At 40.6% G+C, this 24,764-nt stretch overlaps 1 protein-coding gene across 1 annotated transcript in view; it reads left to right on the top strand.

Moving 5' to 3' along the window:
- Nucleotides 1-24,764, top strand: part of igdcc3 (immunoglobulin superfamily, DCC subclass, member 3) — a 121,969-nt gene that overhangs the window by 50,235 nt on the left and 46,970 nt on the right. The window contains exons 3-5 of the mRNA XM_060911954.1: nt 20,917-21,061; nt 23,162-23,292; nt 24,643-24,764. The exon at nt 24,643-24,764 is cut by the window's right edge and continues 16 nt beyond it. Of these exons, the coding sequence (XP_060767937.1) occupies nt 20,917-21,061; nt 23,162-23,292; nt 24,643-24,764 (398 nt within the window). The remainder of the gene's footprint in view (nt 1-20,916; nt 21,062-23,161; nt 23,293-24,642) is intronic.

Genomic DNA, 24,764 nt, shown 5'->3' with positions numbered 1-24,764 from the left:
CACGCACATATCCCCCGACTGTTGACGAGTGCAGTCGCGATTGAAGCGACACGTGACAACTTAATAGCTTTGTGATTGGCTATTGGATATAGTTACTGTTAAATCCAACACTTGAAGATGCTACAGGCTGAATTACAAATGACACAACATGGAATATGTAGCGCACTATCTAGGCTGCATGAGCTATTATTTCCAACCTTAAATAGTGCACTTATATAGGGGAGTTAAAGCGATTTGGAATTCAGCCACACAACTTGAGCAGAGTGGCTTTGCAGCCCACTGTGTCTATGGATAAAGCTTCAGTCTATGGAATTACAGTATATACCTGCATTAGGTGCTACCAACACGTATTTCTCGCGCTAGAAATTGTGTTTAATGATGTCACGTGTTATATGCGAAAGATATGATTGGCTATTGCTAGCGACTCTCGCCGATCAGTCTGGCTCCCGATTAGTTTTTCGAATCGGCTGTGAGATGAGTCGGTACCATCGAAAACTAGTCTTTACGCCTGACTCGCGACTTCAGTTGGCTCGGTACGCTGAAAATCGGCGTAGTGTGTGGCTAGCTAAAGAGTAATGGATCGGAGTAGTGCCTTGAAAGCGTTAATTATTGTGCAGGTGCTATTTACATGTTTAATTTTAGAAGCCCAACTACTGCTCCAAGAGCACAGGCGATGTGATTAGGGGGTAGGATTTGGGGAAATAACCATCTACAGGTTTGGAATGCTTATGAATGTGATTGAAAACGCAGATGTTCGGTTATGTGTGGAAGGGATTTTTTTCGAAGACGAGGTGGTGTGGATAAAACATTTTTATAAACGGGGGGGGGGGGGGGATGTTCGGTTTTAAAAATACCCGGCTACGTGTGTACATGGCATCGCCACATTTCAGTTCTGTTTGATGTTTTGGTCGTCAGGGTTGTTTTGATGGATGAGCTCCTACGTCCTTGACGTTCTGGTTTAATGAAAGTAAATATGAAAGAATGCAGTATGGACAAACAAAGTCAATCTGGATGTTTAAAGGATTAAATCTGAGATTTCTGTGATCATAGTGTCTCTTTGCTTCAACAGTCCATCATTTTATAACTTAAATATTTAGTTCTGGTGATTTTAACATTTTAAAAATGGATCCTACACAAAGCAGAAGGGAGGCAACATGAAGGAGTGAGGAAGAATTTTTTTTTCCGCTTTCGGGTTTAAAACGCTTCTTTGACTTGCACTGTGTGGATAATACACCTGAAACGGTTACAGAGGGTTAAAACCCTTCAGCCCCGGGGCTGAGACTGAATTCCACAGGAACCAATTAAACACAGTTGGAATGCGAGCAAAGGATTCTGGGGAAGGGCATAACGGCCTCGTTTCATCTCCGCTGGCTCAACTGGACGTGTGTGTGTGTGTGTGTGTGAGAGGTGACCGTATGAGAGCAATATTTGTTTGCAAATGAGTTTTTTTTTTTTTTGGTCATAGATGTGCATCAACCTAATGTAAATCCAAACATAAAATAAAAAGATCATCTGTATCCTGAAAAGCTTTTTTTGTTCTTCTCGATGTATAGAATGTGATGAGATGGCAAAGAGGTGAACGAGTGCACAGGGAGGAATTTGCGTGCTGAGTGAAATGTGACTGTCATGTGTTGGTGGTCTCGGGTGCTTTTAGACCCCCCGCTGCTGGAGAGCTCAAACCTTGAACTTGAAGGGGACATTCCAGGCTTTTGTGCTGTTCAGACTTTATGACCCCCCCCCCCCCCCCCCCCACACACACACACACACACACATACCTACCCACAGCATGTATCCTACTAATCTGCTTTACTATGTGCGATATTCATCCATCCATTATCTATAGCGCTTATCTTATCCGTCAGGGTCACGGGTGAGCTGGAGCCAATCCCCAGATGGTTTGGGGTAAGAGGCGGGGTTCACCGTGGACAGGTCGCAAATCTATTGTGGCGTGAACATGGAGACGAACAACCATTCACACTTAAGGTGATGATACACAGGGCAACTTTTTGGCTAATGTTGCCAGCGACAGGCCTGCTGGGTGAGACACAGGGCAACTAATCAGGGCAACAGACAATTAGCAACAACCAATCAGATTAGAGCAAATCTGCTGCCAGGGAGACAGACACCGCAAAGATGGGCACTGAAATATTTACAGCTGTCACTTCTTTTGTCTCGGCTTCAGCCTTTATTTCGCTCAAGTACGGTAAGTATCACTTCTGGAACAAAACTGAATAGATCCTCTGGTCAAAAGATAATTCGCCATTATTTTAACATTTACAAGTCAAAATAACCGCATTATCCTATTAATAATAAACACTTTTAAAATCTCTTTAAAATGCTTCAGTCACATACACTACAACTAATAATTGACACAAACATCACAAAACATCATCGTTTAATTCTCATCTCAGCAAAAAAGACAAAAGGACATGGAGCAGGAGATGCTGCTGAGGAGGAAAAGGGCGTGGCAGAGCTCCTGAAGGCTTTCTTTCTTTATTAGATCCTGAAGTTTGTACTGTTTCGCTCTCAGGTTCCACAAGTAGTCGTGCTCTGGATGTGAATTAGATCAGACGATAAGTTTGACAATCTCTATTACAACTCACAAAAAAAAACGCCATGAGCTGCCCATCACTTTTAACTTGATGCAAGAGAGCTAACATTATCCTACATAGCTAGCAATAACTTTCAGCTATGTTAGCAAAAACCACCGCTAGTTAGTAACATCCCATTCAATCTCTCTCATCTCTCTCTCTGTCTGTCTCTCACACATATCTCTGTCTGTCTGTCTCTCTCTCTCTCTCGCTCTTTCTCACACCTCTATCTCTGTCTGTCTGTCTCTCTTTCTCTCTCTGTCTGTCTCTCTCTTGCTCTCATCGCTCTCTCACACCTCTCTCTCTCTCTCTCTCTGACCAAATTTCAGGGGGAATCAAATTTCACCGATTTTATGAAATTGAAAGGCCGTCTCACTTTCATTAAAAGTCTCAAATTTGATTGAATAAAAGGCAGCGGCAAAGAAGAAAGTATTCAGCCTTGATTTAAAAGAACTGAAAGATGCAGCAGACACAAAGTTCTTTGTATTGATTAATGTGGGAAATACACTCAGTATAATATGGATTTATCACTAAAATACATGCGTGTATTTATAATTTTGAAACCCACCAGTTGGCTGATCTGGCACGTTTTAATCGTGTGACAGTAATGACATAAATAACGGCGTGGCGGAGTTGTGTCCGAAAGATTTTTTTCATCTTACCAATGAGCTCATCATCGAGTCCTCTATATAGTAATTCCCGATATAGTGAGTAGGGAGTAGTGAACGAGTGAGAGATTTCGGACACAGCATGAGCATGGGAATGTGATACTACACAGTAGCTGCATTGCATTGTGGGACGCTGAGTCCAGTCGTTGTTTGTTGTTTGCAGCACCACTTCGATTTGAGACTGGATTTCTCATTAATATGATGATGATCACTGGAAAGTGAGACTGCTATTCCTTATATTAACAATAACAATGTTCTCCTGCGATGTCAGTGCGACACACAACTGCTAAATTCTCTCAGGGATGAGGAAAAGTAAGTATGAACTAATAATTAGCATCAAATTTGATCTCTTAAGGGATCAAATATTTCAGTAAACACATACTGAACATGTTTCAGGGTGGAGTTTTCCTTTAATGTAGAGGAGGAGCTGATAAACTGTTCACAACAGATGGGCTACAGTCAGTAATTATACACCTACAACCTACACAATGCAGCTATATTGTGTGTGTGTGTGTGTGTGTGTGTGCCTTACGTGAAAGCACACTATGGCTCATGTATTTTATATATATATATATATATATATATATATATATATATATATGTATATAATACATGAACCATAGTGTGCTTTCACGTAAGGCGCACACACACACACACACACACACACAATATATATATATATATATATATATATATATATATATATATATATATATATATATATGTGTGTGTGTGTGTGTGTATGTGTATATATAAAATATACAGTATATAATTTTTTTTTTTTTTTTTAACAGGCAGCTGTGTGATTTGTCTCGCTTTTCCCAAAGGAGCATAATTTTGCGAGGGCAGGCCCGGCCCCATGCTGCGTGTGTGTGTGTGTGTGTGTGTGTGTGTGTGTGTGTGTGTGTGAGGGCAGCACATTTTGCATTAGCATGAATTCACATGGATTAAGCGATACATGTGGAGGTGTAGCTTTGAGATGATTTCCCTGGTGCCCTCCATCAGCTGGCAGCTCGGGGGCTCAATAAGGAAAAAGAAAAAGGGATGACAAAAAATAATAATAAAGAGGGCACAAACCCAGCTGTCTTGGGCTGATAGACGAGAGGAGTGAGAGATGGAGGTGAACAGTGCAGTTGATAAGCAGACTTCGTTTCAATTTGTTATAATGTGTGCATGTCTATCTATCTATCTATCTATCTATCTATCTATCTATCTATCTATCTATCTATCTATCTATCATTTGAATGCTTTCTGTTATGAGAGTGCGAGACATGTCAGGAATACAGTACGCCTTCTGACATCAAGTCAAGTTTATTTTTTATAGCGCTTTTAACAATAAACATTGTCGCAAAGCAGCTTTATAGAATTCAAACGACTTAAAATATGAGCTAATTTTATCCCCAATCTATCCCCAACGAGCATGCCTGTGGCAACAGTGGCAAAGAAAAACTCCCTCAGACGACATGAGGAAGAAACCTCGAGAGAAACCAGACTCAAAAGGGAACTCCTCCCCATCCGGGCAACAACAGACAACATGACTATAACATTAACAGTCCTAACAAAGTCAGCTTCGCTGATGCTATAAACCCTCCACCAGCGGAAACCCGAGTGCAAAACCGTTCACGACAACCGCAGTCCCAAAGTCAGCAAGTCAACTGCAGTCCCCAGCCACAAACACACCACTGCAAGAGTCCAGAGCGTCCTCCAGGCACGACCCCCAACTGTCCACATGGGGCCGTCCTCCACAGGAGCGATGCAATGAGACTCCAACCAGACACAGGGCACCAGGATGGACCAGGCAGGTCTGAGGAGCAGAAGAGGCCAGCATCTCGATCCCAGAACCGACACGTAACTCAGAGGGACAGATTTGGGGGGGGGAGAAAACACAGGTTGTTAGGTATGCCCAATGTCACCTGAATAAGTAGGAACAGTATACATATTGCACTGAGTACAAGCAGGGACTCCGGCAACTAACTATGACAGCATAACTAAAAGAGGAGAGCCAGAAGGTAACACAGGCATGAGGGAGCCCCGGGACATAAAGCAGCAGCCACTACACCGTCAACAAACTCGAGTGAGCAAGCGAGTGGGGACTGACAGCATCCATACATCCCAGTTTACCAAAACACTCTGTCTGAGGACCCTCCAGAGCTACTGCTTTACCTCATAAACACCATTAACAAAAGGCTTGACTAAACAGATATGTTTTCAGCCTAGACTTAAACGCTGAGACTGTGTCTGATTCCCGAACATTACTTGGAAGGCTGTTCCATAACTGTGGGGCTTTGTAAGAAAAGGCTCCGCCCCCTGATGTAGCCTTCACTATACGAGGTACCAGCAGATAGCCTGCACCTTTTGATCTAAGTAGGCGTGGCGGGTCATAGAGGAGCAGAAGTTCACTCAGGTACTGTGTTGCGAGACCATTTAGTGCTGTAAAGGTCAATAGCAGCGTTTTATAATCAATACGAAATTTGATTGGGAGTCAATGCAGTGTGGATAAGACAGGCGTGATGTGGTCATATTTTCTAGTTCTAGTAAGGACTCTTACTGCTGCATTTTGAACTAACTGGAGCTTATTGGAACATCCAGACAGTAAGGCATTACAATAATCCAACCTGGAGGTAACAAAAGCATGAACTAGTTTTTTCGCGTCATGTAGTGACATTAAATTTCTTATCTTAACAGTATTTCTAAGATGAAAGAAAGCTATCCGGGTAATGTTATCAATGTGAGTTTTGAATGAAAGACTGGGGTCAATAATCACCCCGAGGTCTTTTACTGCTGCACGTGAAGAAACAGAAAGGCCATCCAGAGTTACTGTGTAATCAGAAAACTTACTTCTAGCTGCATGTGGTCCTAGTACAAGTACTTCAGTCTTGTCATAGTTAAGCAGAGGAAATTAATAAGCATCCAGTGTCTAATGTCCTTAACACATTCCTCAATTCTATTAAGCTGGTGTCTCTCATCAGGTTTTGCAGAAACATACAACTGTGTGTCATCAGTATAACAGTGGAAACTAATACAATGTTTACGAATAAAAGAGGGAACATATATAAAGAAAAAAGCAGTGGACCCAAGACAGAACCTTGTGGAACACCAAACTTTACCTCAGTACGTCTAGAAATATCACCATTTATATCAATATACTGATAACGATCAGTTAAATAAGAGCTGAGCCAGGAGAGGGCCGTTCCCTTAACTCCCACAACATTTTCTAGTCTATCCAGAAGAATGGAATGATCAATGGTATCAAATGCTGCACTAAGGTCAAGCAACACAAGCAGCGAGACACAGCCCTGATCAGACGCCAACAGTAGGTCGTTTACTACTTTAACCAGAGCTGTCTCTGTGCTATGATGAGGTCTAAATCCTGACTGATACATTTTATGAATGTTATTCCTATGTAAATAGGAGCATAACTGCTGTGCCACAGCTTTTTCAAGGATCTTGGAGATAAAGGAGAGGTTTGATATTGGCCGATAATTGGAGAGCTGACAGGGATCAAGGTCAGGTTTTTTAATCAGGGGTTTGATAACTGCTAGTTTAAAGGATTTAGGTACATAGCCAACCGTAAGAGAAGAATTTATTATTTTTAGAAGCGGTTCAATTACTCCAGGCATTATCTGTTTGAATAGACGTGTAGGTAAGGGATCTAGTACGCAAGTTGAGGCTTTTGATGCTGAGATTAATGAAAGTAATTCAGTTTCTTTAAGGGGAGTAAAACATTCTAACTGATGATCTGATACAGTTATATTGTTAACTACAGGGTCACTTACATTGTCTGACCTTAAATTAGTAGTTTGAATTTTTTGTCGGATATTCTCAATTTTGTCATTAAAAAAATTCATGAAATCGTTGCTATTACATACTGCAGGTGTGCATGTGTCTATAGTGGACTTATTCCTGGTTAATTTTGCTACAGTATTAAATAGGAATCTAGGATTATTTTTGTTATCTTCTATTAGGGAGGAGAGATATGTTGATCTTGCAGCACTAAGAGCTTTTCTATACTTCAGGAAACTCTCCTTCCATGCTAATTTGAACACTACCAACTTTGTTTGACACCATTTACGTTCCAATTTTTGAGTGGTCTGCTTTAATGTGCGAGTGTCATCATTATACCAGGGTGCTAATTTTTTGTCTCTGACTATTTTCCTTTTAAGAGGTGCTACGGTACATTATCTAAGGTATGGCGGAATGTTGACTCTAAGCATTCAGTTGCCTGATCAAGTTTTGCAGGGGCTGACAGTGACCCAATCAAAGTTGATAACTCTGGGAGATCATTTATAAAGCTCTGTGGAGTAGTTGACATGAATGTACGTTTAATACAGTGGTGTGGTGAGGTGTATACAGTATATTATTACTCAGACATATTTTGAATGAGATGAGATAATGATCTGAGATAACTTCAGACTGTGGAAGTGTGACTATATTTTCTACGTTTAACCTGAATGTTAGTATTAGATCGAGGGTGTGACCACCATTATGGGTCGGTCCTGTGACATTCTGATTAATCCCTACTGAATCTAAAATGGACACAAACGCTGTTTGCAAAGGGTCTTCTGGGTTATCGAAGTGAATATTAAAATCTCAGACAACTAAAGCTTTGTCTAAGGAAATAACCAGATCTGAGAGAAAATCTGCAAATTCAGAAAGAAACTCAGAATATGGTCCCGGGGGCCTGTAAATAATAAGTAATGGAATCATGTCTCGATGTAGTGGTCATACAGTCTCGATGTAGTGGACCCTGAGTGACGACTCTGTGCAGCTAGCAGACAGTCGGTTTAGCCTGTTTGTCTGCTCCCTGGCCTTGGCTCTGGATTGTCAGAAATTAACTCGGCCTGTTCTGAGACTATGACCTATGCTGCAGGAAATGAGAGCAGCACCTTCCCGAGTGGGATGGATACCGTCCCTCCCTAACAGGCCAGCAGTGCCCTCAAAATTAGCCCAATTATCTATAAAGCCCACACTGTTTTCAGAGCACCACCTGGACAACCAGCAGTTCAGCGACCATAACCTGCTGTAAGCTATATCGCCACACCACATTGGGATGGGGCCAGAGCATACTACAGCATCGGACATCGCCTTTGCTAATTTAAACACCTCTACAAAGTTACTCTTAGTAACCTCAGACTGACGAAGGTGTATATCATTAGCTCCTGCATGGATAACTATCTTTGAGAACCTGTGCTTGCCTAGGACCCTAAGATTACCTGCTATGTCCAGCGCCCTGGCTCCCGGTATACACCTGACTAAAGCTGCTGGTGCCCCTAAAGGCTGAGCTAATTTCACGTGCCGTATGATAGAGTCCCCTATAACCAGAGCTCTTTCAGGTTTCTCAGCGGGTGCATCACTAAGGAGAGCAAACCTGTTCGACACGTGACGCGGAGGGGAGTGGTGCTCCCGTGGGCGAGCCTCAGCGGTAGCTTTGGCTCTAAGCTTATGCTGCCGTCGAGCCATCACCCATTTGCTCTGCTGTAAGGGCTCTAAGGCTGGAGTTGGGGGATTACTAACTCCACCTTGGGCATTCAGACTTTCCTCTACAGAAACTACACTGTTCTCACGCTCACTGACCTTCTCTAAAGCCTGGACACGCGCTTCTAACACTATAATCTTCTCCGTCAGAGAGCTAACTAATCTGCACTTATCACAAATAAAGCTGTCACTAGCGACGGAGGAAGAATGACTAAACATCCTGCACTCAGCACACTGAACAGGCTGAAGGTGTGCCATGATGAAAAGATTCACGTACCTTAATCGAAGATCTGTTGATATTAAAGCAGATCCGATGTAGATGGCCTCTGCTTGTGGTCTTTACACAGGAGGAGAAAAAAAGAAAAAGAAAGCTTCTGGTCTCTGCGTTCTTCTGAAAAAAGAGAGAGAGAAAGAAAAAGGAAAGCAGAAAGTACAAAAAGGAAAGCGACAGTGCAATAAAAATGAAGAGGATACTGGAAAATTATTTGTAGAAAAAGGTTAAAAAAGATTAGTAATTAACGCCAACACTCACGGGAAAAAAGGACTTGCTGCAAACAACTCAGGAACCAGGAAGTGCATAGCACAGAATGCATCACAGTTTTGCATTTCAAAAAGACGACTGTGTGTTTATTTTACCACTGCATTTTCAGGTTGGATTGGAATTTATCAGCTTTACTAACATACAGAAACATTTTAAAAACTGAAATTAAACCTCGGACTTTGGCCTCTTAAAATAGCAAATAAAATTAAACAAAAATTAATCAACCTTAACTTTATAGGCCAGGGAACTTTAGGCTCGTTGAAGTGGTGGCTAGAACTAAGTGCTTTAATGATTTTATTACCATCCGCCACCAGAAATGCTTGCTGACAGGGCATGAGTTGATACGAAATTTTAATGTAGATTAATATCACCTGAGGGCAGAACGGTGGTGTAGTGGTTAGCGCTGTCGCCTCACAGCAAGAAGGTCCAGGTTCGAGCCCCGGGGCCGGCGAGGGCCTTTCTGTGTGGAGTTTGCATGTTCTCCCCGTGTCCGCGTTGGTTTCCTCCGGGTGCTCCGGTTTCCCCCACAGTCCAAAGACATGCAGGTTAGGTTAATTGGTGGCTCTGAATTGACCGTAGGTGTGAATGTGAGTGTGAATGGTTGTTTTTCTCTGTGTGTCAGCCCTGTGATGACCTGGCGACTTGTCCAGGGTGTACCCCGCCTTTCGCCCGTAGTCAGCTGGGATAGGCTCCAGCTTGCCTGCGACCCTGTAGAACAGGATAAACGGCTACAGATAATGGATAGATGAATATCACCTGACTTGAATTTCCCTATTTATTGTATTTATAATATGTAATTCATCATTATTAGCTCACCTGGCCAACAGGTGATGAGTTTATGCTGTCATGTGTTGTTCGTTGTCCGTTCGGCGTCCTCCACATTTCACGAAAATCGCTTCTTCTCTCTCAATTCTTCACCAATTTTTATTCTTTTTGGCAGGAAGGTCGGTCTGCCTGGGGTGCATATAGCTTCTACCTAAATTTGCATAATTTTAATTAATAATGAAGATATGGAGTAATTAATCAATCCCTAACGAGCAGTTTCCACACATCACTTCTCCCTCAATTCTTCAACGATTTTGATTCTTTCTGGCATGAAGGTAGGGGTATCTAGGGTGCATATAACTTCTACCCAGATTTGCTTTATTACAATTATTAATGAAGTTATGGACTAATTAAGCCTTAATGCCTTAAGTAGTTCAACAAAAATTGCTTCTTCTCAGTCAGTTCCTCGCTGTTTTGGATTCTTTCTGGCAAATATTTGAGCTGGACTGGTTGAGAGTAAAACTGCAGAAGGTGGCCCACTTTAGATCGTTCCTTCTGGACTAGACAGGGCCGGAGTGAGCTACACCGTCATTGACGCTCTCGGTCTTGTTGATTTGTATTTTTCTATGTCGGATTGTTTGTGTCTTGCTGACATTCCTTGTAATTCAGTTGTTACTGCTAGAAGGAATAAATAAACCGATTTGATAATTGACGATAATGTTGATGAAAAACTATAAATTAGTTTAAAGTGTAAAGTCCTTACATTTTATGTAAATTGCATCTTTAATTTCTTAGGTATAACTCATTTTACCTACTAACAACTAATGACAAATATCTCTTAAAAATATTTAACTTCCATGCAAAAGTTTGGACACCCCTTCTAATTCAGTGGTTTTTCTTGATGATTTTTATTAATTAATAAAAGGTCACTTCATGTCTTAAAGTAAAGATGGATGTTGTTTCTCTTTACTGAGTTGTTCGGTTCTTGATCTAATACTATATGGATTACTACAGGTATGGAATAGGGTTATTTACTTAGTATTATTTACTGTTTACTGTTTGATCTCAAACGCATTAAGAAGGCAAGAAACTCGTCCACTAATTACCTTTTGACGAGACACAGCTGTTAATTGAAAAGCATTCCAGGTGACGACCTCATGAAGCTGCTTAAGATAATGCTAATCGTGTGTAAAGCGTCATCAAGGTAAACACTGGATACGCTGAAGAATCTAAAATATCAAACATAATTTTTTTTATTTTTAACATTTCTTGTTTACTACATAATCCCATCTATGTTCCAGATGTTATTTCATAGTTTCAATGTCTTCAGTTTTGTTCTACAATAAAGAAAATACAGAAAAACCTTTGAATGAGTGGAGTAGGGGTGTACAAACTTTTGGTGGGTACTGTAAATGATTAGAAGCTAAACAACACACTAGAAATAAAAACTAAAACTAATCTGAAGCTTAAAAAAATATAAAAGTCAGTTTTTAATTTGAATCGGCATAGATAAAAAAAAACACTAAAAGCTAAACGTGAAATTATATTAAAAAAAAAGAGGTAAAAAACCTCCTAAAGTTACTATATTACCAGAAACAAATATGTTTTAGCAACACTAAAAAAAAGTATATTAAAATAAAAAACTGAAACAAGCTACACCATGCTCAAACATAAAATATTTTTTTCCAAAAAATTAAAAACTATGATAAATATCTCAGAAAATGAAAGAAACTAAAACAACATTTGGTGAAACTGACAATAAACATAGCACAAAGTGTGTGAAAGTAAACTGAAACTGTGAAGGTAATACAGTTAAAATGTATCATTAGAATTCAAAAAATCTATATTAAAAATAAAAATACAGTAAAAAAAAGTTAAATATAGAATCTTTCATTTAAAAAAAATCCAATCGATAATTGTTAATAATAATTGCAAAGAAAATCAGAGGTATGGATAATCACGTGATCATGATAATTGTGTTTGTGTGTGTGTGTGTGTACATGGACTCCATGTGTAATGGGATGGAAATGGATTTAAGCAGCATTAATGCACACACACACACACACACACACACACACACAGAGGAAAGGTGTGTATTGTGCAGTTACGGTGAGGTCTTGTTGACAGAGGTGCTCTGGGTGGGTTTTGTGGTCTGGGCTTCCTGCCGTCATTCCCTCCGTTCCTCTCTTTCTCTCACCGTTTGGCCTGTCTCTTGGTGATCTGTGGTAGCTCTCTCTTGCTCTCTCTCACTTTCTCTCACATACACACACACACACACACACACACACACACACGGTGGCACCACATTGTCCTAGATTGTGATTAATGACCGCAATTCAGCGTGAAGAATTCCCTCGGGTGTGTGCCAGTTGGCTCAGGCTGAGAGGAACAGAGAAGAAGCTCATTAATGCTGTCAGTTCAGCTGATGGAGCAGACCAGTGTGTGTGTGTGTGTGTGTGTGTGTGAGTGAAAGAATGGGAAGGAGGAGGAGAGAGTGTGATAAGCTGAGAGAGAGAGAGAGAGAGAGTGTGGAGAGTTTGGGTGTTATCCACTGTAGCCTCAGTGTTTGAATGAACCCCACTGTGCTCCTCTGTATCTCACCTCCCTCCAGGTTCAATCTGCTTGAGATGCTTTTCTGCTCACCGCACTTGTGAAGAGTGTTTATTTGGAGTTCACTTGTCCGCTCTGGCTGTTCTCCTCTGATCTCTCATCATCAACAAGGCGGTTCCTTTTGCAGACCTGCTGCTCGCTGGATGTTTTGGTGCCATTCTGCGTATCCAGATTGTCATTTGCGTCAAAATCAGTAGTTTCTGAAACACTCAGAGCAGCTGGTCTTTCCACCAACATGAACTAGGTGCAAGTTCAGGGCTGGTCCTAGTCCCGGTTCAGAGCTGGTCCAAATTACAAACCTTCTCAGAACTGGTTTGCTTCTCTACAGGCTAGAGAGCTACCACAGAGCCAGATCATTACATCACGAGAGAGTTTGTCTCCTCCATGGACCGATGCTGCTTCGATTTCACATCCATCCTGAAGCTCTGTTTGTTCTTCTTCAGATTAGTCAGACTAGACGCTACACACTGTGTTTTTTATAAATGGCTTTCATAATGCTTTAGCTGGTCTTCTTGGTCACGATAACCCCAGCCCCTGATGTAGGTAGTTCTTGGTTCTTGATCAGCAAAGCTTTGGTGCTGCTCTGGAACCAGTTTTCCTGGCCAAGAGCCAGTTCTTTGGCGGTCGAAACATGAAGAACTGGTTAAGGGTATGTCAAGGGGTATGAGATGACACTTGTCTTCATTCTGATGTTTGTTGTGAATATTAGCTGAAGCTCTTGACCTGCATCTGTATGATTTTAGCGGCGCAGAGCTCACCATGTGGAATGACGCTCCATACTTAAGAGAATACGGTAATGCATCGACTGGGTTTTTGATTGGTTTTACGATTGTGTGAACGAATGATGTACATTGTACTACCACAGGGAACCTGATCTTAAGTGCAAGGCAACGTATCTCGTAAACACATGACCACTGGACAACGAAATTTGTATCTTTACTTACATAAGATAGGTGAGTTTTTATTCAGCACTTATTATCTCATCCGGCTGACAGGTGATGAGTTTATCCCATCGTATGTTGTCTGTCCGTCGTCGTCCACGTTTCACAAAAATAGCTTCTTCTCTCTCAGCTCTTCACTGATTTTTATTCTTTTTGGCAGGAAGGTAGGTCTGCCTGGGGTGGATATAACTTCTACCCAAATTTGCATAATTGGAATTAATAATGAAGATATGAAGTAATGAATCAAACCCTAACGAGCAGTTTCCACACAGATTGCTTCTTCTCCCTCAATTCTTCACCGATTTTGATTCTTTCTGGCATGAAGGTAGGGGAACCTAGGATGCATATAACTTCTACCCAGATCTGCTTCATTACAATTATTAATGAAGTTATGGACTTCATTAATAATTGGATTTTTGGATAATTGGACTTTTTGCGCAAGGTGGCTCACTTTAGATCGTTCCTTCTGGACTAGATGGGCCGGAGTGAGCTACGCCGTCTTATTTTTAATTTGCTTTTTAAAAATTAACATGGGATTATTAACCAACCCATTTTACACTCATCGGGAGCTCCGTGTTTTGGCAGTGCGTCAATATATATATTCTGCCATGTGATTGGCTGATTGGATAATTGAATGAATGACCAGGTGTACAGGTGATCTTGTATAACAGGAGTTTTTTTTTCCTCAGTTTAATTCTCTTAGGTATTTTTTTCTCACTTTTCTCTAGTTTCATTTGATCATGCTATGTAAACATCATCAATCTCTGTAGTATAAAATTTTAAAACTTTTAATCCAGGCATATAAGGTTTCATGTCGGATAAATCGTTAAATTAGTGATTAATTCATTAATCGAATATGTCACTAGTTAACGATAGAGTGGAAACAAAAAGATATCAATATCATTAAGGTCTAAAAATTGGTTTCACTGCATTGAATACATTAATGCACTGCGCGATGTCTGACGAAAACCCACACTGACTCCGCTGGTTTGGTACGGCTCCATACAGCTCGTCCCGGTGGCAGATGGTTAAGGGTGTGAATGTGTATAAGTGAATGTGCAGCAGCAGTGTGCTAAGGGGGGGGGGGAGACAGCAGTTTGAATTCCCTGCTTAACCAAAAACTCCAAACTCGAATTTAGGCAAGTTTACTTGATATCTTTGCTTGTGAGAACATATAATGATGCTGCTGTGATATGACTGGCTGATTTGGATAATTGCAAGAATCAGAACAGCAGATGAGTATATATGAAACAGAATCGCCAAAGTGTATGAATGCTGCTGTTAGGGTACAGTAGGGTTTCACACGTACATACACACCTCAATCCGTCAGCTTAGGTTCATTCCCAGAGCTGCTCCTGGTGTTTTTTTTGTTTTGTTTGTTTTTTAAGAAAAAAATAAGGACTGTTGAGCAATCGGTGTTTATTCTCGAATAGACAATAGCAATTACGCCATGCTGTCCAGGAGGTGCAGTACAGAAGTGTATAATGGAGATTTACACAATTAATGTGTGTGTGTGTGTGTGTGAATAGATCTCGCCAGTGGAGCGCTAATGAGGGGGAAGTAATTTTGCTATGGAGAATTGTGATGCCAAATGTCCGTCTGCTTTGTTATTCAAAAGTGTTTTGGCTGCCCGTGAGATTCGAGCCTTTCATTTTCCGAGCTGACAAACCGAGTGGGAACGAGAGAAAGTAATGACTCTTCCATTTGAATTTAAATAGTGACTTGCTTCCAGCTGTCTCTTGCATTTTCAATATTTGACAGTCTGTAGAAAAGAGAAAAGCATGGGGACCATTTGTTAAGCTGTTTCTCAGAGGTCGTATCACTGAAATCAGTGCAGTGGGGGAAATGAAAACAGAATGAAGTGTGGAGAGAGAGAGAGAGAGACTGATCACACAGACGGACACAGTTGTGAATTTCCTGTGTGTTGAGTTTTATAAATGAACCAGGGATGTGTGCAATAAATCATGGAGGACCTGCGCTGGCAATTCTCCAGCATCACTGTACACTATACACTGTACATATACTGTACACTTCAGTATTCAGTACACTTTCATATACTGGAAACTTCAGGATTCAGTACACTTTCATATACTGGAAACTTCAGGATTCAGTACACTTTCATATACCATACACTTCAGTATTCAGTACACTTCAGTATTCAGTACACTTTCATATACCGTATACTTCAGTATTCAGTACACTTCGGTATTCAGTACACTTTCATATAACGTACACTTCAGTATTCAGTACACTTTCATATACCGTACACTTCAGTATTCAGTACACTTTCATATACTGTACCATATACTTCAGTATTCAGTACACTTCGGTATTCAGTACACTTTCATATACCATACACTTCAGTATTCAGTACACTTTCATATACCGTATACTTCAGTATTCAGTACACTGCGGTATTCAGTATACTTTCATATAACGTACACTTCAGTATTCGGTAGATATTCATACACTGTACACTTCAGTATTCAGTGCACTTTCATACTGTATACTTCAATATTCAGGACACTTCAGTATTCAGTACACTTTTATATACTGTACATTTCAGTATTTAGTACACTTTCATACTGTACACTTAAATTCAGTGCACATTCATATTGTACACTTCATTATTCAGTACATTTCAGTGTTCAGTACACATTCATACTGTACACTTCAAAATTCAGTACACATTCATACTGTACACTTTAGTATTCAGTGCACTTTCATACTGGACACTTCGATATTCAACACACATTCATACTGTACACTTCATTATTCAGTACACTTTCATATAAAGTACACTTCAGTATTCAGTACACTTTCATACTGTACACTTCAGTATTCAGTACACTTCAGTATTCCTTAAACTTCAGTATTCTATACACTTCTGTTTTCTGAACACATTGCTATTCCATACAGTTCAGTATTCCACACATTTCCGCATTCAGTAAATACCAGTAAGCTGTACACGCCAGTATTCCCTGAACTTCAGTATTCTTGCACTGAAGTGTACACAGTATACTTCAGTGTTCTGTACACTTCAGTGTTCTGTGTACACATCTGTATTCAGTATTCGAGCTAGTTTGCTTAACATGCAAGTTTTGCGACTAAAAGTTTGCACGTTGTCGTTCTGTCATTTTGAATGTGATTGCTCCAAAGTTCTTAAGCTTCTTTAGTGATGTCACTTGCTTGCATGTAGCCCTGCCCTGAATTATTTTTTTTTTGTGTAACAGAAAAAATAGCACACTAATTTGTTAAAATCTCAAATAATTAATTAATTTTTATTTTTTTCAGTCATGTTTCCTTTTTATCCTCCAGTCATTTCTGTCATCTTGTGATTCCCTGAGCCTGTAATTACAGCAGCTCTCTCACTCTCTCTCTCTCTCACACACACACACACACACACACACACACACACACACACACACACACACACACACACACTCTCTCTCTGCCACCAGTGAATGATGCAGCTATAAAGAATAATGAAAGGGTCTCTACAGAAATCCTGAAATTATCATGAAATATATAGTTTATTTGGTTTAATTAATTAAGCTAAATCTTTTCTCGCTTGCATTTGTTCTCTCTTTAAGGAATTATTAAAGACGTGCAAGTCAGCGCTTAACAATATTTACTTTACGGAGTGAGAATACAATAAAAACACTCATTTATCTTCTCCTTTGTGCAGAATGGGCCTCATTTCAATAAGGTGTTAATTAGTTGGCTCTCCCATGATGCCTTGCTCTCTCAATGCTCTGAACAATGAGTGTGTTTTGCTCTCGAGGCCACGACCAGAGAAAAGCATTGAAAAAAAAAATAGTTTTATTACTTGCACTCTTGCGCATATTTGTGATTCATTTTAAATCTGGAACATAATGAGATTCAGAAAAATTAGCTGGAAAAATATCTTAGAATATTTTTTTAAATGATTTTTCCAAGCCTATTTCTAGGCACTTTTAACTGAAATTATATTTAAAAAAAATCTTTAACCTATTTTGAACGAAGCCCTAATCTAATAACTTGTACATTTCAAGGTAGAAATGGGGAGATAATTTTGCAACTTTCCAGAAATAGATATTGAAAATACAAAAGATATTTAGCCAGTAGAACAAAATCATTTCAAGCTTCAAAGCTGAAAGAAAAAAAAAATTAGAAATTAATTAGAAATTATACTATGTAGTTTTATAATAAGCTTTATAATAATGAGAATTATGAAACAAATGGGAAAATATTTGCTTACATTTTATATACAGTGTTGTGTTGTTAATATTATAGCAGCCTGCATGAGAAAACTGATTTATATTCAGAGAGCATGCATGCAACCCGTGTGTGTGTGTGCGTGTGTGTGCGCTTGCGCGTGCGTTATTGAGGTTCCCACGTCCCAGCCTGACAGTCTTAATGGCATGCATCTGTCTCACTTTATTTAGCATGTAGCACTCCGGCGTTGTCAAATCAATCAGTATATAAGTGTATTTAGGACACTGGAGCTCACACGAGGCCTCAGAGAAACACTTGAAGATCCGTTTTTTTTCATGTAAGAAATGGACAGAAAACAAATAAAGGAGACTCATTAAGCCTGGTCTGAATGCGTGAAAACACACTGTTGCTAATGGAGAGCATGTGAATAGTAAACACACGCAAAAAAAAAATTGTCCATTTTCTTCAAGGGTGCCAATAATTTTTGAAATGACAAATATGTGTTAAAAATGGATGTGTTTCTGTCTATTCTTTCTTCCCTCATCTGTGCCTCATCGTCCCTCCTTAATTAGATGAGGCTAATATGCATTATATGTAAAATTGCTGTGTGTGTGTGTGTGTGTGTGTGTGTGTGAGAGATGAATAGTAATGAAGGATATAAAACAGCATTTTGGGGTTGCCGTTTCCAGAGTCTTTATCGACTCCGTGTGTGTGTGAGAGTGTGAGAGAGAGACAGAGGGATTTATAATGGCAGCAGAAAAGTGGACTTGTACAGGCTGAATGTTTTATGCATGAGCACAGAGGCCGAGGCCCAAGAGAGGGGTTATGTGTGTGTGTGTATGTGTGTGTGTGATGTATACATGTGTGTACATACAGTTGTGAGTCATTCTGTAAGAACCATAGTCTCTCATCCTCTCTCTGATGTCATTTCCGCTCTCCTGTCCTATGAATCTGATGTGAGATAGGTGCCAAAATTTTAAGGACAGCGCGTGTGTGTGAGAGAATGATTAATCTGATCACAGGCATGTGTGGTGTGTGCTGCTTTGTGCACCATGCTAACAGAATCCCAGTACAAATTGTGTTTATTTACCAAGATACCAGATGAAGGAATTGGGTGTGGCACTTCCTCATCATGACATCATAGCCAATGAAAATCAACAATATTCACACATGAGTCAAAGCAAGCTATAAGATCGGTGTGTTGTGTATTTTTGGTATCTTCGTGAGCATCAGTATGGGTGGTTATCGGATCTCAAAAGGCAGTAAAATGTTTCAGTTTTGGACCAAAAGAGATTCACACTGTGAGGGTAGATTTTAAAGACCACACCCCCTTTTGCTTGGCTCCACCCACATCAATGAGATGAGTAGAAAAAAATAAGAAAAGAAATTATTTACCAAATAAGATTTGGAAACAACAAACCCTAAATATTTATAAATATACAAATAAGTTAATTTTGTTCTTCCTGTCTCTCTCTCTCTCTCTCTCTCTACCTCTTCCTTTCTCTCTCTCTCTCTCTCTCTCCCTTTCTCTCTCACTCGCTCTCTCCTGCCATTTTCACAAACAAAACAGAGGAAGCTTAAACTAGCTGAACTCTTCGGCAGTGGTGTTAGAGTCGCTGTGAATCCACACCAGTCTGAAGATGAGAGAGAGAGAGAGAGAGAGAGAGAGAGAATGAATGCTAAGCTCTTGCTATGCTGAGAGTGTTTGGGAGGGAGTCGGCTCGACCCGAGTTAATTACGCCTGACATTTGGAGAAGCGCACTTGTGTCGCCGGCTGTGAACGAGCCGGGTGTGGTGCTAATTGAGTTTGTGTTGACAGCTCCTCCCCCGGGTCACGCCCCCTCGCCCAGAGACAGAGAGCAGGAGCTGGGAGCCGAGACGAGTCGAGAGCCGCTGTGTGACCTGCAGCTCAATGAGGCCTTTAAAACTGCTCTGAGATCAGCCTTCATTTTGCACAAACACTGTCACACAACCTGCTCTGGCTCCGCCCCTGACCACGCCCCCAGGCCATGGGCCTGGCTGTAATCATTACCTGTGTGTACCTGTGTCATGTCCTTCCTTCCTTCCTTCTTCTTCACCGCTTCTTTCTTTCGTTCTTTCTTCCTGCCTTTGTTCCTTCTTCAACTCTTTCTTTTTCCCATATATATGTGTGTGTATATGGAGCGCAGGTGTCCAAGTGGTTAGAGCGCTTGACCGCTAAGCGAATGGTCCCTGGTTCGAGCCTCGGCTCGACGGGGATCTGGGGCTCGCTCCCTGTCCACCCAGCAGTGAATGGGGACCTGGTGGAAACACTGGGGAAGTTAAAGGCGGCGAGGAAAGGAACTGGCCACCCTACCTCACTATGCCGATGGCCCAGGACAAGTGCGCTCTCTAACAGGCACTCCCCCAATGTACGAATCGTATATGGGACTCCCCTTTGCTTTTTTTTTGTGTGTGTATATATATATATATATACAAAAAAAAAGAGAACGCAAAGATATTGTTATTATCTACAATGTATCTATTTGCTGGGGACGTTCGTGAACATCAAAGCTGCCACTTCGGGTCATTTTGAAAGTGAGTGCAATGTAGACCATAGAAAACTGTGTCACAGCATGCCTGTCATGTCAACTTTTTTTTTTTGGTTTGTTTGTTTTATTGACGGGGTTGTCCCCGAGGATTTTTTTTCAGCAGAGATAAAAACCAGAGGGGGGGATGATCCCCACCATCCCCCCCAGCAAATCGCACCCAGTGTGTATATATATATATATATATATATATATATATATATATATATATATATAATGAGTGTGTGTGTGTGTGTCACTCCTCCTGTATCTCTGTTGTGTGCCCTCCTGGGTCTCGTTGCTCCAGATTTGTTAATTACTGACTGTTTTTGAGGTTAACTGGCCTTCATTAATCCACCTCTGGGTGTGTGTTTATTTACACAGTTGGCCACTGCATCCAGCCAAGTAGGTCCAGATTACATCCCTAAAACTACACACACACACATATACAAACACACACACACATTTTTAAACAGATGTTATTGCTGAGTGCAACCAAAGTGATTATTTTCTTTTTCTTGTGTGTCAATTTTAAGAAACAGAGTACTAACCTCTCGCCGTGTCTGTTCTGTGTGTCCTCAGCGATGGCGGATTTTCATGTGCAGCCGCGATCAGTGCGAGCAGATTTAGCAGGTGTCGCACGTTTTCAGTGCCAAATCCACGGCCTGCCCGAGCCGGTCATCAGCTGGGAGAAAGACGGCCGTGATGTGGACACGAGTGATGAGAGGTATATAAACACACACACACACACACACCTCTTCTGATACACACCAAAAACACAACCGTCTTCTGACACACACCTGTAGGAGCCCAAAATATTCCTGATGCGCATTAAAGTTCTGATCCAGACGTCTGGGTTTTATTCTCCGGTTTGTGTACAAGGAGACGTTTCAGCTCGTCTGTGACGGAGGACACTGACGGATCAGATGTTGCAGATTTTGTATCCTGTTTGGAAGTGTGTTTGAGGTCATTGTCTTGTTAAAACATCAGTCTATGGCCGGGTCGTAACCTCCCGGCAGAGGGAGTCATGTTTTTGAGGTGAAATATTCTGGAACTCTGATTTCCAAAGATCCACCGCATTTAATAGCAGGACTGAGCTTCTCATTTTTCTGACTGTGATCATTGTGTTGAAGATTCCTGACGTGCAGATTGACACCTGTCTGGGTTTTTATTTTATTTTTTTTTTTTTAAAGAGAGATTTTTACACACTGACAAAAGCAGTTGAACTGTCCAACATGGGCCATAAGGGTCCATACAGAGGGCAAATTAAAACAATGGATTTTTTTTATAAACTATGTTCCATTTGATTGATATTATTTGAGATCCAGCCATCAGTCTGATTTCAATCTGATCTTCACTTGATAAATGAAAATAAATATTAATTCCCCTGATGTAAAAAGGAACACTTTAGCGTCGAAGAAAGCACACTTGAGAATGTGACTGAATGTGTTTATTTGGGGAAGTTGATCTCAAGTGACACTAAAGTGATATCTGTAGATCTACAAATAGAAAAAGCAACAGCTAAATTCGGTGAGTTGGGTTCTGTGCTCACGGATCGCAGTATCAACATGACACGTTTGAGTTTTCTAACAAATACTGAGAAAGTATTGTTAAAACCACACCCTTACAAAACTTTATGCATGCACAACTTCTCAAATATATCGGTCATGTATACAGAGCAGAAACCACCACCAATACAAAGATGTTGTTATTTGCTAAACCAACTAGAAAACACTCCTGTGATCTGTGGATAAAATATACAAGGATTCTCAACCTTACTATGGATGAAGTAAAGAATCTAAATCGGAGTTCACCAGGTGAGCCGATGATAAAACAAATTTGCCTCATCCGCTTCAGTGAAGTAAAAACTCCGAGGTACAGGTAGGGACGGACACTCACGGCTCATCCTGTACATTCTTCACTTTCGTTTTCCTGTTCAGTTGAAGTACTGTATGTTTTTGCTTTAATTAAATAATAATAAGTACTTTTAAAAGACTTGAGGTCTGAACTGTGCGTGTGTTTATCTCGTGTTGTTCCTCTGTGTCCTGGATGAGAGGCGGCCATTTTCTCCACCTCTGCATACTGCTTGTGTACAATCGTGTGTGTGTGTGTGTGTGTATCATCTAACTCATTGCCTCTTTGTCTGTGTGTGTCTCTCTCTCTGTTTCTCTCTGTATCTGTCTGTCTCTCTCTCTGTTTTTCTGTCTGTCTGTCTCTCTCTCTCTGTTTCTCTCTGTATCTGTCTGTCTCTCTCTGTTTCTCTCTGTATCTGTCTCTCTCTCTCTCTGTTTTTCTGTCTGTCTGTCTGTCTCTCTCTGTTTTTCTGTCTGTCTCTCTCTCTCTGTTTTTCTGTCTGTCTCTCTCTGTTTTTCTGTCTCTCTCTCTCTGTCTGTCTGTCTCTTGCTCTCTGTTTCTCTGTCTCTCTCTCTCTCTGTTTCTCTGTCTGTCTGTCTGTCTCTCTCTCTCTGTTTCTCTCTATCTGTCTGTCTCTCTCTGTTTCTCTCTGTATCTGTCTGTCTCTCTCTGTTTCTCTCTGTATCTGTCTCTCTCTCTCTCTGTTTTTCTGTCTGTCTCTCTCTCTGTTTTTCTGTCTCTCTCTCTCTCTGTTTTTCTGTCTCTCTCTCTCTGTGTTTCTGTCTCTCTCTCTCTGTTTTTCTGTCTGTCTGTCTCTCTCTCTCTGTCTGTCTGTCTCTCTCTCTCTCTCTGTTTCTCTCTCTCACTCTGTCTGTCTGTCTGTCTCTGTGTCTCTCTTTCATCTGTCTGTCTGTCTCTCTCTTTGTGTCTCTCTGTCTGTCTCTCTCTCTCTCTCTCTGTTCATTGTGTGCAGGTACACGCTGTTACCCACAGGTGTGTTACAGATTACAGGTGTTCACCCGGAGGACGGCGGAGTTTTCTGCTGCGTTGCTCACAACAGTGCAGGAGTCAAACACAGCGCTGGAGCTCGTCTCACTGTCTCAGGTACACACACACACACATACACACACACACACCTTTGTTTTCTCGTAGATTGAGTTCCTGAATCCTGTAAACCACAGTCACCTTCACTTCTTCAGTACTCGTCCCATTGCTTCAGGCTGATTGATCGTTTTTGATTTTCCAGCAATAAAGTTTGTAAAAAGTTTTCATCTCTTTGACATAAAATACAAATCAGCTGCTCATGACGGGGGTGAGTGTGTACGTACATGACCTAAGGGTCATGCGACAGGAAGGAAATTCCAGGGATTTGTAATATTTCCATCACGTTATTCAGAATGAGTGCCATATAACCTCTGGGATATAAACGTGATTTTTAAAAATGAGTTTTTCATTAGGATGGGTGAAGAAGGGTCATGTATTTTAGCAAACGTCATGTATGTTATAAACGTCTCCGAGATAAACCTTTTGTTATTTTCCACAAAATAAATCTTTACTGAATCAGTTTTGATTGAATAATAATGCAAATTATGACAAACCTTCACCAGTAGCGATGCTTGATGTACATTTTACACCCAATTTATCCATAAAACATTAACTAAATGACTCCCACCCTCCCCCCACATTATCGGCCGTCTTCGACTCCTGATTCATCCATTCAACTCCAATAAACAGGAAGTGATTCAGTCTAACTGTCTGTTTTTTGGGGCTTATTCAATTAACTGTTATAAAATCAATTGTACAGAAAATCTATTTTCTGTATTATGTGAAATTTCAGGAATAAAAAAATATATATATTTTTTATCTGTCCCAATGTTCTCGTTAACACTGTTATAAAACCGCATAAAATCCGCAAAGACTTTTAATAATACGCATGATTCCTGCACTGAGTGATGTCACTTCCTCTGGCAGGAAACGTCAGAAAGGCAATGAGGTACGTTATGTTTCTTCTCTTGTTAATTTGAACAAAATGTTGAGGATTTTACACCAACAGTAGATTAATTATTCGTCAAATCCATTACTGTGATATTGGAGCGAATATCTGACTCATATTTCAAAAAACAATAATATGATTAAAATCCATAACATTCTGTTTTTATACGTGCCGTGTGGTAACTAGTTTGATGTCAGCATGTGGAGTTAAGGCACAAAATGGTGGAAAATGTCAACTCTATTATCAGTTCTATTAATGCCCAGTTTGGCCATAACAGAGTTGATGATGACTAACCGAGTCGGCACTTGAAATGTACCCGCAATTATAGAATCGACTGTCTACATGCATATGTTTATGTTGCATCTTTTTGATTTTCTTTGTCATTGTTTCCCTTTAATTTGTCATCTTCACTGTGATTCTCTCTCTCTCTCTCTCTCTCTCTCTCTCTCTCTCCTCTGCAGGCTCACAGTCTTCTGTTTACAAAGACCCCATGATCCTCGTTGGCCCAGAGAATCTCACTCTCACCGTGCACCAGACGGCCATTTTGGAATGTGTGGCTACGGGATTTCCCCGCCCCATCGTG

Source organism: Neoarius graeffei, chromosome 27 (genome assembly GCF_027579695.1).
Source record: "Neoarius graeffei isolate fNeoGra1 chromosome 27, fNeoGra1.pri, whole genome shotgun sequence".
Lineage (NCBI taxonomy): Eukaryota > Metazoa > Chordata > Actinopteri > Siluriformes > Ariidae > Neoarius > Neoarius graeffei.
This window is presented reverse-complemented; position numbering and strand designations above follow the sequence as displayed.